We start from the raw sequence: 15,000 nt of genomic DNA on the forward strand, positions 1-15,000 counted from the left end.
TTAGCCCATTGACCCCATATCAAGTAAAACTGTTTGGTATCAGACAGTAAAATCTGGTAAATCTCACTTCCAGGAGTCAATGGGTTAAAAAACATTGCATTGCTCTTGTTTAGCAATTTTCTACTTAAATCCACTTTGATGGTACTACTCTTGCTACAGTTTTGGTAAAAATTAATGTGGTCAATTATACTAACTACGCAACATGTAAATCCGGGATGTAAATTTGGTTAAATCAGCAGGTACAGAGCTTGTATTAATTTTTGAAAAGCATTCTTGGTGCTGGCAACTTGCACTCTTATTCATTTCCATTGATAAAAATTATAGCCTGTCAGAGACTTGAAGTAAGTACTGCTTGTGTTGAGAAAAATACCACTAACGATTTTTTGAAACAACTTCTATGGAATACATTTAACTATAAAAAACTGTGATAAAACATCTAAACATATTAAACAATACTAAAAACTTTGTTAAAAACTATGTTAAGAAATGGCGTTTCGATGTTAGCTAAACATCATTATCAAGTCAAAGAGTAATTTAAAAATTGCCATCTATAAAGTTAGCATTTTTTAATATGTTAAGAGATGTTTTATCGCAGTTTTTCATAGTTCAATGTTTTCCAAAATCACTTCTTCTTCTATGGAATAACAGGTTTATTTGTATGATTCCCATTCGCTCTATGAACCAAATTTAGTTAATCTTGGTTTTATAACGGTCGGGAACCATGTCACGCCGCCATGTTTATGCAAAACGTAATCATAAATTCATCGGAAGCTTAAAGGGAAGCTCCACTTCAACAAAAAAATAATTTAAATCACAGGAAATAACCGTAACAGTCAAGTCAGTCTAAAGTATTTTGTGGTTACATGTAATGTAGATAAGATTCATTCTAAATTTTTGTACAATACTCCTTCTTCCAAAGTTTCTGTGACCCTATCAGCTGTGAAAAAATACGAAGAAATGTTTAATTTGGAGTCTATTGGAGTCAATATACGGCACTAGACACTAAGTTGCGAAAGTTGTTTCAAATTTGGTTTGATTGACTCCCCTTTTTTTATTTCTGTAACAAGCAGTTGGAGAGAGACATCAGAGCATTTCTATTTTCACTTTGAAAAGGTTAACACTTTCTGGAATGTCAGCTCAACACTATTCTTAGATCGCACATAAGCTAGTTTCTACCAAAAATAGTGAGAATATGCTTTTAATTACAATATTCTCAAGAGTAAATATTTTGTTTTTCGCTCCAAGTTAAGCAAAACTCCATCGGTCTCTTACTAGCAAAGTGTAAGAAAACATACCAATTTGAATGTTTTATCGCGGGAAACTACAAACTCACATTAAAAAAATGGGAGCCCCTCTTGTCGCTTATGGAATATTAGCCATCACGCCAACTTATTATTAACTTAAAAGTGATTACTCCAGGTTTGCGTATCATTTTAGTGTGGCCTTTTTTCATTACATTGTGTAGGCATGGTTAGTAGAGGGGACTCCAGTCCTCTTTACTAACTATGGTGTAGGTAGTCTAGTGTCTAAATGCTTGTTTTCTCTGTGCATTTTTTTGTAGTTAGGTGTAATAAAACTGAAAAAAAAAAATAATAAAGTAAAGAAGGGCCTTTTAACAGGTAAAAAAACTGCTAACGATCCAAAACATTGACTATAAAAGTCTTTCCCTTGATCGATGGGTTTCAATAACTTTTGAAGTAGATGCCTGGGCATGTAAGCGGCGGTCACTCTTGTCGTTTACAAGGGTTCAAGTGAAAATCAAGACAAAGTGGCCAGCGGTGAGAGGCAAATTTCTGCTCAACAACAGTCAATAACATTATAGGCAGCGGCTTCTAATAAGACTTACAGAGAGTCAGTAGACCATTTTACAGTTGTGTGCTTAGTTACCTGGCCTTTGAATGAAAGTGAAGCTGGTGTTTACCTTTTTATGATACAGACCTCCCTCTTTTTCTTATGTTAATGATGTTGTTGTCATGCTAATTAGAAAGAATTTACCTAAGAAAAGCAATGAGGTTTCTATCAAAACAATGTAAACTCCAGCCTCACTATCATTCAGAGACCTGGGGCCCGTTTCTCGAAAGTCCCGAAAACTTTTCGGGCCCGAAAAGCCATTTGTGAAAGTGCCAGCCGCTTGATTTGGAAAGCCGGTCTTTTGACATGTTTTCAAGGTAACAAAAAGAAAAATGACTGTGAAGTTTGACGACTTAAATCCTCTCCGTTCTTGAGATACAAAGGGAATTGTGACACCCGAAAATGGCCCGTAAAGTTTCGGGACTTTCGAGAAACAGGCCCCAGGGGCCCGTTTCTCGAAAGTCCCGAAAACGTTTCGGGCCCGAAAAGCCATTTGTGCTACTGCCAACCGCTTGTTTTGGAAAGCCATCTTTTGAAATGCTTTTAAGGGAACAAAAAGAAAAAGGACTGTGAAGTTTGACGACTTAAATCCTCTCCGTTCTTGAGATACAAAAGGAACTGCGACACCCGAAAATGGCCCGTAAAGTTTCGGGACTTTCGAGAAACGGGCCCCAGGTAACTAAGCACACAACTATAAATTGGACTATTGGCTTATAAATATAAAGTTATCAGAGGAGAAACACAGGCTCCCTCGCTGAAAAAGTAGCTGGTAATCAAGCCCAGACTTAGAACAACATGCAGCTGCAGCAGATGTTTTAATTAAGACTTCCCTAACATATATTCTTGAGCAACTGAACAACCTGAAGTATAAGTCAAAATCTTCTCAATAAAATTACATAAATTTCTTCCTGTATTTTGCGTACCCCTTCCCCACACCTTACCAAAGAAAGACACCTCTATATGAAAATGTGTGTGGGGAAACACAAATATCTGGGAAACACGTCACCTCGTGATAGATGCATTATGCATGACAATAAGAAACTGACGCGAGCCTGGTTTTTAGCTATAGAGCGTTTCCACATGACGTCACGGCGGCCATGTTGGTGATCCAAAACAAAGAAATGGCGGCCATGATGGTGTACCAGACTAATCATCCGGGAATTTAATTCCATTTTTATACAAATACTTTCTTTCGTTTCAGTAATCCAATATGGATGCTGGTCATGTGAGTAAAACACCGTTTATTTTTCTAAACTCTACTTTCCTTGAATTATTTTTTTTCCAAGATAATAACTGAGTTTACCTTCCATTTTGATTGAAGAGTGGATTCTCTCTCAAAAACTCTTCTAGTTTTGGTTCTAATTGGGGAAAATAAGAAGTTCCTAAAAACTATAAGTTTTGAGAAAGCTTCTTGTAGTATTTCTTTTAAATTATGGATGGATTTTAAATATTTTTAGTTATAAATGTATTGGTTTTAATTTAGTGTGAAAGTTCTCATTTTTTCTTATTAGCTTAGTTAGGCATGATCCACATCAGGATTTCGGTCTTGCCAATTTTTGAACCTGCTTTAAGTAAACTATATCATGATGTATGTCACGTATGTATGTATGTATGTATGTATGTATGTATGTATGTAAACTTGTCATTCTTTAAAACAACAAAATAGGTTCGCTGTCAATATAGAAGGCGCAAAAAGTGAAAACGATACTCACAAATGCGATTTATTTGTATTTTTCACAATATCCATCAAAATCACTCTCTCCAGAGAACGTGTTCGAGAAAAACTGGCCCCCTCAGGGCACAAAAGACGTCACAACCTGGATAAAAGGTTGTGACGTTATCAGAGGTAAATGGCATTATAGGGATACAAACCACGGGAATTAACGGGATACGGGATATTTAGGCCAAAAATTAATGGGATACGGGACACTAAGATTCCCCCCCACTCCTTCCTAATGGGGCCTCATTATTTAGTCGAGAAAGTCACAAGGAGATACACAATACGTGAAAAAGCTGACAAATAAGAAAAGGTGCTTCACAAAGCAACAACGGTCTATCAAAGCAGTAACACAAAGTTCCTATCTTCTTAAGGTTAACAATAGCCTAACTTGATGTGTTCGTTCCGCAAAAGAATACCATAGAGATAAGCATCAGGTTCACGAACGAAACAATTTTAAAATATGTATAAGAGAACAGTACCAAACAATATCACACTTCGTCATGTGGCTATTTTTGCTGTCAACGTAGTGTTCACTCTGTCTAACATTCAAATCACACCTTTTTCCAGGAAGGTCCAACAATGATTAATAAAATATACAGTGAAACCTGTATTAAGAGGACACCCTCGGGGAAAGCTCTGGTGTCCGCATATAACCCCCTTCACTCTCGCCCTCGTTTTAGCAACGGCAGGAAGGAAGAGTCGTGCACTGTCCGTATGAAAAAGAGAAAGGAAAGGAAAGGAACTTTTTTGCGTAGTCTCCTTGCGCTGGAACACTAATTGGGGACACTATAAATTGAAATTAACAAATCAACTGTTGGTTTTTGAGTAAAGGGGAAAACCGGAGTACCTGGAGAAAAACCTATGGGTGCAGAGTAGACAACCAACAAACTCAACCCACATATGACGCCGAGTGTGGGAATCGAACCCGGGCCACATCATTAGCGGGAACCGAGTGCTCTCACTACTGAACCCTACTGCCCCATCCCCGCACCCTTCATTGCTTCACCCTTGGCAAAATTTCTAAAGCACTTTATAGTACTTCTCGAATGCTTAGCCTAACTAGCAATAGCCCCCGTGCAAACAAAGAACTCTGATTAGATTTTAGAGAGGAGAAATGGCGGAACTGCACCACGTGATCATAAAAAAACTTCCCCCCCTGAAATCACGAGGCCACACTAACCGTCATAAAACGTTTGTAATAATTTTGCACAAGGCCGTCAACGAAAATTTGTGATAGTTTCAGCTCAAAGAAGTGAAGCAAACAAAATCTCTCTAAAAACACAACGTGGTCAGAATTTATTTGCACAGGCACAATATATTAATGAACAAATTGATGCTAGACTGGGCATGAAAACAATATCAATTAGGTCAAAGGTACAATGTACTTGCATTTGCATCTACTGTATTTGGATGGAAAATGCGTTAACCCTGATCTTGTCACACAAATTAAGTCTAAACAACTAAAAGGCCATGTCCATGATTTTAATACATGTATTTCTCATTTTTGAGACAATTAATCACTTCTGCTTTTGTTATCAGTAAAGTAAGATAAATATATGTATATATTATTTCTGCAAAATCCTGCCTGGTAAATATCACCTCACATTTTCAACTGTTGTGACAAGAACTTAAAATGGCTTGAATTTGCCAACTCGTCACTGAACTACAGGACAGGGGCACCTTAAAGAATGCAAACTGTTTAGCTGTCAGTTACTTCAGTGTAAGTTATGGGGCACAAGCACCCTACTTGAACATGATCATCTTTTAGCTAGTGAGGACATTGATCTAACATAGTAAAAATACAAAAATAGCATCTTCTTTCAAACACTGATTCAAGAATGTTCAGCATTCTGCAAATTGCCTCTTCCACTAAACTTCAGATAATATACTTGTGTATGAAAGTTTTTCAGGGAATAAACTTCCAAACCAGTATTTGTCATGATTTCTAAAGTTTTTTTTCCAAGACAATAAGTTTACCTTCCATTTTGATTGAAGAGTGGATTTCTAAACGTTAATTGTAGGACATGCAAGATGAAATTAAGTACTGCAATCAGAGGCTACTTTATTGAAAAATAATAAGAAATTATGTGAAAAACATTTCAGGCTTCATGTAACACTGAAACAAAATATTGACTCAGGAAAATGACATGGGCCTTAGTGCTTTGCCTACACAAAGCACGTTAATTAAAATGAATAAGTACTTTCAAGTCTCCTTTCGTGAAATTAAATCCTACACAAAAAATACTTTTACTAAAAAGGCCACACAATTCTATTCATATTGGCTACTCTTAAAAATTTTGCCACTTAAAAAACCAATCTGACATTTTGTCTTCTAGTATCAATTCTGTTTTACAGTGCAATGCACCTTACCGTAGCCACCCAACAAACTTTCACATTTGACAACTATGTGTAAATACATCAACTCAACAACCCATGCAACGGTGTTCAACTTACAAGCGTACGAGGTTTGCAACGAGGTGTGACTGTCAATCAAATTTACACACCCTTATTGGTGGATGATTTGTAAAAATTTTTGTTAGGTGGCCATGGTAAGGCGTGTTTGCACTGTAATCATCGATTTTTATTAAAGTTATAACTACTATTATCCTAATTGCAGTAATTTTTATATATACATTTTTTAATGAACATTTTGATTAAATTGACAGTATGAATTCTAAAATCACCAAAATGGGGAGTACAACATAATAATGCTCTCTTGGTAAAGATGGAAATATGCAACAACACTTTATTCACAGTAACCCTGATACATACAGAAGACTTTCCTTGTCCAGTTCAACAAACCTCATATTGCACCATTCGTGCATGTTGTTGTACTACGTAGGTCTTATTGATGTAAGAACTTGTTGGAATTTCTTAACTTCAATTATGATGTTAAGTAGTAAAGCCCAGTCACCTTAAATTAACTCATCAAGCTATGATGGCAGGTGACATTGTCAAGGCACCAAACTGGCTAGACCCTGTCTTTGTTCCATTGAGAGATTTGTTGGAAACTCAACGTCAAAAGTCACAATCATGTCTCCTCGTTGTCCAGGCGATTTTGGAAGAGGTAGGCCTTCACCAGGTATTTTTTTCTGTGTCCCTGGCTGTATAACTTCATTTAGTTGTATTGTCAATACTCTTCCATCGATAGTTGGAATAGGTAGCAGACAGCCAACAAGAGCATCTTTCAGACCGACTTTTGCAGTATAAAGAAGATTGTTCTCAGCATCTCTCTTAAAGTATTGGTGAGGCTTATCACCAACAACAAAAATAATGTCTGCAGGAATAGTGCCTGGTTTCTGATCACCGTGTCGCTCAAAAGTTATCTTTGTTCCTGCCTTCCAGCCTGCTTTTATGTCTATTGTAAGAATTTTTTCCTCGCGTGATGCCACTCCACTGGACAACACTTGACGAGATATTTTGAGTCTTTTAGTACATCCTGTTGCTAGCTCTTCAAGGCTTACTTGAATTGGGGTTTCAATTGGAGGATCCTGGACTAACTGATGTTTTTTGAAGGGGTCTGGATGAGGAAAGTCAAAATTGTCATCACCAAAATGTTTGAAGCCACCAGATCTTGTAGAAAACTGTGAAGTACGATATATGGTGGAAAAGTCGGATCCAAATGTTAAGTCATCCATGAAATCTGATGAAGGAAAAAAAAGGATAAGAAATTCTGTAAGAACCAAAGACCAGTTTAGACTTTGGTACAGGAGATTACAGGTTGAAACCAAGGGTGGGGGGAATGCTGTGTTATATTAGTTAACTTCATCTGCAATGGTAAGACTCCCTTGATTAGACTGTAAACAGTAGGCTAAGTCTCATGTATAACTCTGTGGGACTTAATGCAGCTTGAGTGGTCAGCTTGAAAAGAATCGTCTGCATGAAAATTACTATGTAATGAACTACAGACATAAAAGACTAGTAGTAGCCACCAGTAGTGACAGCTAGACTAGCAGTCAAATTGAAGGAGTCCAAGTACTAAACCTGGGACACCTAAAGCTAAAATGATACCCAAGCTATGCTATTATTCCTTGTGATGGAGAGGAAGATGGAATTCATTTCTGGAAATCTCATCCCACATGTAATTAAACACCTGAAGCCATTCCTTTTTAGATGTATTTTGTTTCTGTTGACCATGCTGCAATTTTTTCAGAATTTTTTAACTTGCTTTTTGGTTTCCCTTGAGTGCAGAATTTGAATTTATGAATATTGCACATGATTGCCCTTTGTGTAATTATCACCGATCATGTGAATTAGCATGTTCTTTCTCAAATTAAAAGAAGTTTCCAGAAAAAGGAAGTTAGCCAAAACAATGAAACATGAAGCTTACTTTAATTCTGGCAACTAATGATATTATTTGGAAAAACCCAGGACACTGCCTTTTATAATAATAATAATATTAATATTAATTTAAAACATCTCAATATAACTTGGCATTTTGTGCAAAATTACAGTTGCAGTTTGTAACACAAAACCATTTAGCACACCTCATCATCTAAAGAAAGGTAAGTATGAAGTAAAGAAATTTGAAAAAAGGAACAGGATTCAGAAACCCAACTCTTCCAAACTCAAATAGTAACAACCTTTAATATTAGATACGCAAAGAAATTTGTTTTACATAGACAAATAGATGACCATATCAAACACTGTTAATTGACCGAAAATTCTAGAAAGATGTGATATGGAGGAAATATGGAAAACATGCAAAAGTTTACGAAAAAGCTTGTGAAAGTCCTTTATGACTGAGTACAAATGTAACAGTTTACAAGTATATGAAATCGTAAATTTGACGAAACTGGGTGGTTTAGAAACAAAACAGTGAAAAACAGACGAGTATATGTTGTAACGGATATTTTCACACCTCAATGCTCTTTCCTGTCTTTGGTGAGAATTGTTCTGTCAAAAAGGAAGGGCGGCCAACGACGTCAGGAATATCTACGTAATGTTCTTGCCGAGTACACATAGGTGCTTAGAGTGTTCCTTCGTAACAATAAATCTCAACGAACTCGGACAGCAAATAATGGGACAGCTAACAACTCATGTCGCACTTCACGCAAAGTCGCGAAGTTCTATGGACTTTCACAAGGAATTTAGGTCGCAGCGTTTCACTCGCGCATAATATATTAAAAAAATAGTGAGAGCCATATTAAAACTGTGATCCAAATCAAGTTCCTTGCGTAATGTTAACAGCAATAGATGGAAGATATTACGTGCATCATTGAACAGTTTCACCGAAAAGTGTTCTTTCATATAGCTATTAACACCGCACACGAAGTTCAAAGAAGAATGTCTAGATGTACAAACTTCTTCTTTTAACTTCGGCTGGTTCTGTCCAATGTAACTTTCATGAATCATCTCTAGGTCTAGCACGCACTTCAATGGTAAAGTCGATCAAGGATGAAATTTGTTGCCTTTAGTCATTTAGGGAGGCCAAAAAATTGTTACTGTTAAATCATGAACATAAAAAATACCTTGGAAAGGACTGTCGGGATCATCACCAAAGACGTCACGGAAAATGTTGAAAGGGTCGGGGAAGAAACTAAATCCACCGCCGTTCTTCAAACCCTCCTCTCCATATCTGTCAAATATTTCTCGTTTGTTTGGGTCAGTTAAAACTGTATAAGCCTCAGATATTTTCTTAAATTGCTCCTCCGCTTCTTTGTTGTTGGGATTCTTGTCTGGGTGAAACACCAAGGCCTGTCTTTTATATGCTTTTCTGATGTCTTCGGACGAGGCATTCCGTGGAACACCCAGTACTGCATAGTAGTCTCGCCCCATTTACACACAGAATTTCTTTCACTTTTTCCCCTGAAGTAAACGATATATATATATATACATATAATATATATATATATATATATACAACCGAAAAACAGCTTCTACCACAACATGCGAAAGTACAAGTGAACACGGAGTAAATAAATCTCTTCGCACCACCTTCACTTTTCGAGTCGATCGAAAGTTCTAGAACAGGAATCCCTATGTGACCAGGCAAGAAAACAAGTATGTTGACGAAAGTGATCCCCACTGGTATAGGGTCAAAGACAAAACTTAAAAAAAGGGGGAGCCTTTTTCCAGATATGAGCTTTTTTCTCTATAAACCATTGAAAACAGGTCTTTTAAATAAAAGAAATATATTTCAGGAGTTACAGCCCAAAAATTTAAAATATTTTTCCCCCTTATGCCGGAGTGCTGATTTAAACCCATCCCTTCCTTGTTGTTCAACACAATACATCGCGCACAGCTGCTTGCGCGGCTTGGTTTTGCAACGACACGAAGCATCTCGAAAGGAAATTTTCGAGGTTTGGAGTTTTATTTGTTTCTTTGGTTTACTTTTGTTTGTGCTCAAGAATATTAATTGCACGTGAAAACAGATCGTATGTTTCAACTTTGAGAGAGAATTTGTCAATTTTATTGCACGAAGAGTTTTTAAATATGGCGTCCCGTGGAAGCGAGCAGGACAGATTGCCGCAGTTTACTCCTTCAAACTACGAAATTCCTTCGTGGCAAATATCGTGGAATAAGCCTTGGTACCAGCAATTTGAAGGAAAAGGAAGCACACCAAGCAAGTATAACTCTCGAGGACATGTCTTAGAGTGCAAATGCTCGTTGTGTGAGGAAGATATGGAGAGCGCTTTTTCGCCTCAGACGAGTAATATAACGCATATTTTAACACCTTCGACCCATGAGGAGAAAGAGGAAACATTCCCTCCTAAAGAGAAGCCGGAAAGAGCACAACCAAAGGAACGTGTTATTTTATTTTCTGATCTACCGGAAGTTTCTCCTTCCTCGTCTCGCTCAACTGACGTTCCTCCTCCATCAACAAGAGATTCATCAACGACGAATGTCGATGGCAATTCGAGCTTAAATACCAACTCTTTAGTTGACAGCATAAGTGCTCTTTCATCAATCCAGTCGTTAAGGAATCGCGCCACTGACATTCAAACCCGCGTTAAACAATTTTCTGGAACTAAAGACAGTCGAGAGTTCATTATTTTGAGAGGGTTGCTTGTAACAACTCTAGCAGAATTAAACAGAATCGACGCCGTTGGTATACGGTGGCTTGAGCAAGCGAAGAATATTGCTATGGAATCTATTCACGACCTTATTGAACAGCTTAAAAGCAAAATTAATGAAGATGACGACATCTAAACCTTTATGTTGCGAGCTCGTGATTTTTGTCATGGTTTGAATGTCATTTCTTTGAGAACGTTAATTAATTTTTTCCAGCTTCCGCTGTATGTGGAAACCGAAAGCTGTCGAGAAGTTTCTCAATGGGCAACATGAGCCGAACAATCAGCGAAGCGTTGCTTGCACGTGAAATACCACTGAGGGGCAGCCTTCTGCAGAAAATTATGTTTAGGGAGTTAACACTAGTGGTTAATTCAAGGTTCTATTGTTCAGTGTTCCCCTAGGGATTCAAAACACCAGTGATTTGACACGAGTGTTACACTGTGTTTCTGTCGAGTATGACCCCAACCATTGTAGCATTGTGGCTGTAATCAAATATTGATCCAAACTGAACTTTTTCAGCGATCAATATTTAGAAACTCGTTTCTAATAATGTAACACTGTGGGAGGTTTGTTTAGGCTATGATCTCAACAGAAATCACATGCTATTTTATGAATTTTCCTTTTGCCATTTGGAACCCACCCTTTGAGAAGAGCCTCTCCTAACACTCACCAGAGGGCAAGTCAAGTTAATAAAAAAGGCTCTGCTGGCAGGGTGTTTGGAATCAAGAACTTTGGGAATGTTTGTATCAGTTACTTAAATTCTGCAGATTTCAAGGAAATTGTTTTGCAGCAAGCTAGGATCAGCCAAAAACACTTTTTGCAGTCTTTGTAAATTTCGCTGATCAATGTTGTGAACCAACTCAATGTATTTGATATAATCAGTAGTCTTGTTATCCTGCAATTGTTATTGAAAAAAATGTGGCAGGTTATTTTAGAATTTCAGAATTGACTTGACTTGACTTATTGATTCCCATGTTCCTTCGATACAAATTGTTGCCAGAAGTCCTGAGCATATCCCAAAACAGTATTGCAATGACAAGCTGCTTTTTGCGTAAATGTGGCGGAAATTAATTTTGAAAGTTAATAATTGTGATAGACGTAAAATTGAGAGGGGGGCAAAAATGCAAAAAATTGAAATCTTGGTGCAAGATGAGGAGAAACAAGGCTGGTAATGTTAAACCTTGCTGTTGTGGATGTCCCGCTCTTGCCTGATGGAATTTCAGGTTTGGGCAAAACAGAAATTGATGTGCCTTGTCTTGCACCATGAAGATAATCATAACTGATCAAGTTTCCCGTGCTCTTGTTCATGTACTTTTTTTCTTCACTCAACCACGAGACAATTATCTGTATGAAAACTTGTCTCTTCAGTTGCCATTTAAACAATTGATAGAATCTTCAAAGTGTGTGGTTTAAGGTGAGCTATGTACAAGGACTCGCCAGATAGTCGTTGAATGTTATGTGTATGACGAAAGATCCTCGTTTTTACTATTTCCCGGCTCCTTTCGCTTATTTTACGTCTTTTGAAAGGCATGAAATGGTTAAAAAAAAAAAAGCACTTAGATCTATCGACAGTAAATTGAAGCATAATAAGAAAAAACACTTAACAAATGAATAACTGCGTCAAGAAAACCCAATTAGAAGATTGCCATTCCATGTGAAGTGACATTGAAATCGGACCACTGAAGACAAACGCTGTTTGTGATCAGAGGGTGCCGTGTTACCTCAGATGGGCTAAGCTATCAGTGATGTTTTCTAGAAATATTCAATTAAGTTCAGAAGAAGACGTCTGAATGTGTAATTCTTTTTATATTTTTGACTAATGAGAGTGCCTGAAAAAAGCCGGTTTTACTTGAATATCACCTCTTAGACCAACCCTAACTCAGCGACATCGTCTAAATATGTTGTAAAGCAATACGACGTGTTCTTTGCAAAAAGGAATATTCAAGAACAATTTTCCGAAACCCCCCAGCACTTTTTTCAATCAGTGGTTTTTGTTTCGCATATTGAGAAACTGAGATAACCTCTGTGTTAATTGTTCGCTGAAACGTGTGTTCACCCTTTGTTCAATAGTTTCTAGAATATTAAATTTAGCCACAACAATACCCCTCAATATAGTGAACGTCTTTTCGGTATCTTCGTTGCCATGGTTATTGATCTGTTTTAAGCCGCCCTGCGTCGGTTTTACAAAACCATACCAGATAGCGATACATAAAATCAACTGGCAATGTTGACGAGACTAGCGTCAAGAAATGACAGAAATGTCTGCAAGGTGAAGGGTGTATCTCGTTTAAATCAGTTCCGTCTTCTTCGACATCTGTGCTTCATACTCTTATTGCCTTGTTCTAGAATCATCCCAGAACGATGCTAATGACAACATGCCGGCCCTCCCACACAGCTGGACATAATTTTTGGATTAATCTGACCCTTCGCGACATTCTAGCTCAGCAAACTTTGAAACCGTCTTTGAACAATACTTTATTTACAATTTTTTTGTCCCTAGATTTTCGGATTTCCGCGAACCTAATTCCAGCACAAAGATATGCATTACGATGCTTGATTGATACTCAAAGCCTATCCGCTCTGTGAGAAATGACGTTTCTAGAATTGAATGATTGCTTTCATTCTCTCGTTTCCTTAATTGAATTTCGGAACGCAATTAAATCAGTAAACAGTTATGTAATAAGTCAATTCGTGGCTTATTGTATGTGATGAAAACAATGATCAAACATGAGCAATTTTAGGCTTGGCTCTTTCTAGAACACAGAGAACAGTCCGTTCGTTTGACTTTGAGCATGGAGTTTATCACTTGTATATATGGTGGCTATTTTTAGGGTCAAGATGGGAAGCTAAGAGCTATAAAAGGACATTTAACCGGCCTTGGTTACAAAGCTCAGTTATATGCTATGTTCCATCTAATCCTTGAATTTTCATTAAAATCACCCTATAGCTCATTAAATATTTGGAAAGAGCGAGGTAAACGTAGTCTGAGTTGTGGATCTGCGGTGATCTCTGATAGCCTGCGAACACAGCCGCCTCTCATCGCTAACCGCCGCTTTGGCCGATCTGGCTATGATCTCTGACTAACAGCGAGTGTTTATTAAGAATTCTAGATACTTCTTTGGATCCAGTAGGTGGAATCATTCTAGTTGTCACGTTAACTTCCAGAGAAATCTCTGCAAAGGGAACGTAAACGAAGAACTTGTAGACAATACAATAATGCAAAGGCCAGCTGAAGAAAGTAAAAGTGCCTGATCTTGGGAGATCTAACCAGCAAATAATTTGTATCCCTGAAGAAGTCAGACCGTGCCTGACAGTATATTGGTAAAACAAAAAATATATATCCTCACAGCCGTACAACCAGCCTTGTATTATTATTTTGTTTTTAGTGAAGAACTAGGCCGCAATCGTCCTGATTCGACTTACAACTTTTCCTTCGTGCAAATATCCATTCCCCTCTTCCCCTCCCTCTGCTGTATCCTCCCGCCACAGGACAGTTTTTTCGACATGCTATGAGATTGTTTTATACATTACATGTCCACAATCTATCATCTCTGTAAGTAACTCGTTGAGGTCCCAATTTGAATTGGAGTGATTTAATGACTATCTGAATTTAATTTAGTTTGTTTCTTGCTATCTAGAGGGAAACTCCTATACAAGCCTACAAGCTGACGTCAGATCTCACGCTAGAGAAAAAATTGTAAACCGCCATTAGACTTGAATATGTGGGGAATCAAATTGCTGGCCCAAATTCCCTGAGGCACTGAAGACTCCCATTGTAGAAATAACGTATTTAATACCTATAAATGTCTAACAATCAACCGAAGAGATCACTCACTCCCACGTACGTGCTCCAAAAATCACATGATTCGAAATTCGATAGTTAAATCACTTAGCAACATGAAAAATAAGAGTAACGATTTCTCAAAGCTGTAAAACAACACGTCACGCAATCAAAACATTTCTTACAAATATATGATATGTGCGGCATATAAATCCTAAACCATATTAAATGTAAATGTAAAATGTAACATGTAAAATCTTTATTTAAACACGGTAAAATCATCAGGAGTGTAAGAATTAGAAATAACCTAACTACCCTAAACAAAATTCAAAAACTAACCCCTTTGGAAAATGCATTATCAGTGATGTATTGACAATAATTTTCAAGATTTCATTCAAGTGTCATGTGAACATTAAAAGATATATCCACGCATGGCGGTCATTACTTTATGCGCCAGACGATGGTACGTTGTGCTCTAGCCCGCGTAGCAAGCATCCTGTTCGAAGAGCTCCCGAACGATTTTCCGCAAACTGGCCGCGCGAAAGTTGGGGCATGCTAGTGAGGGAACGCTTGCAAGGGAACGCCCACCTTTTTAATGATTGACTTAACACGCCAATAACAGATAACCTTGTTA

General features: G+C 37.6%; 2 protein-coding genes across 2 annotated transcripts; one reads left to right on the forward strand and one right to left on the reverse strand.

The window, feature by feature from the left end:
- Positions 1–5,037: 5,037 nt before the first annotated feature.
- Positions 5,038–9,552, reverse strand: LOC138053791 (dnaJ homolog subfamily B member 4-like). The gene is made up of 2 exons (XM_068900340.1): positions 9,043–9,552; positions 5,038–7,214 (listed from the first exon to the last, which is right to left on the reverse strand). The coding sequence occupies exons 1-2, from the start codon at positions 9,347–9,349 to the stop codon at positions 6,526–6,528; spliced, it is 996 nt and encodes a 331-aa protein (XP_068756441.1). The 5' UTR covers positions 9,350–9,552; the 3' UTR covers positions 5,038–6,525.
- A 253-nt stretch (positions 9,553–9,805) lies between these two features.
- LOC138053792 (BAG domain-containing protein Samui-like) lies at positions 9,806–11,534 on the forward strand. Its single transcript, XM_068900341.1, has one exon. The coding sequence runs from the start codon at positions 10,007–10,009 to the stop codon at positions 10,721–10,723; it is 717 nt and encodes a 238-aa protein (XP_068756442.1). The 5' UTR covers positions 9,806–10,006; the 3' UTR covers positions 10,724–11,534.
- Positions 11,535–15,000: the final 3,466 nt, after the last annotated feature.

Source organism: Montipora capricornis, chromosome 6 (genome assembly GCF_036669925.1).
Source record: "Montipora capricornis isolate CH-2021 chromosome 6, ASM3666992v2, whole genome shotgun sequence".
Classification (NCBI taxonomy): domain Eukaryota; kingdom Metazoa; phylum Cnidaria; class Anthozoa; order Scleractinia; family Acroporidae; genus Montipora; species Montipora capricornis.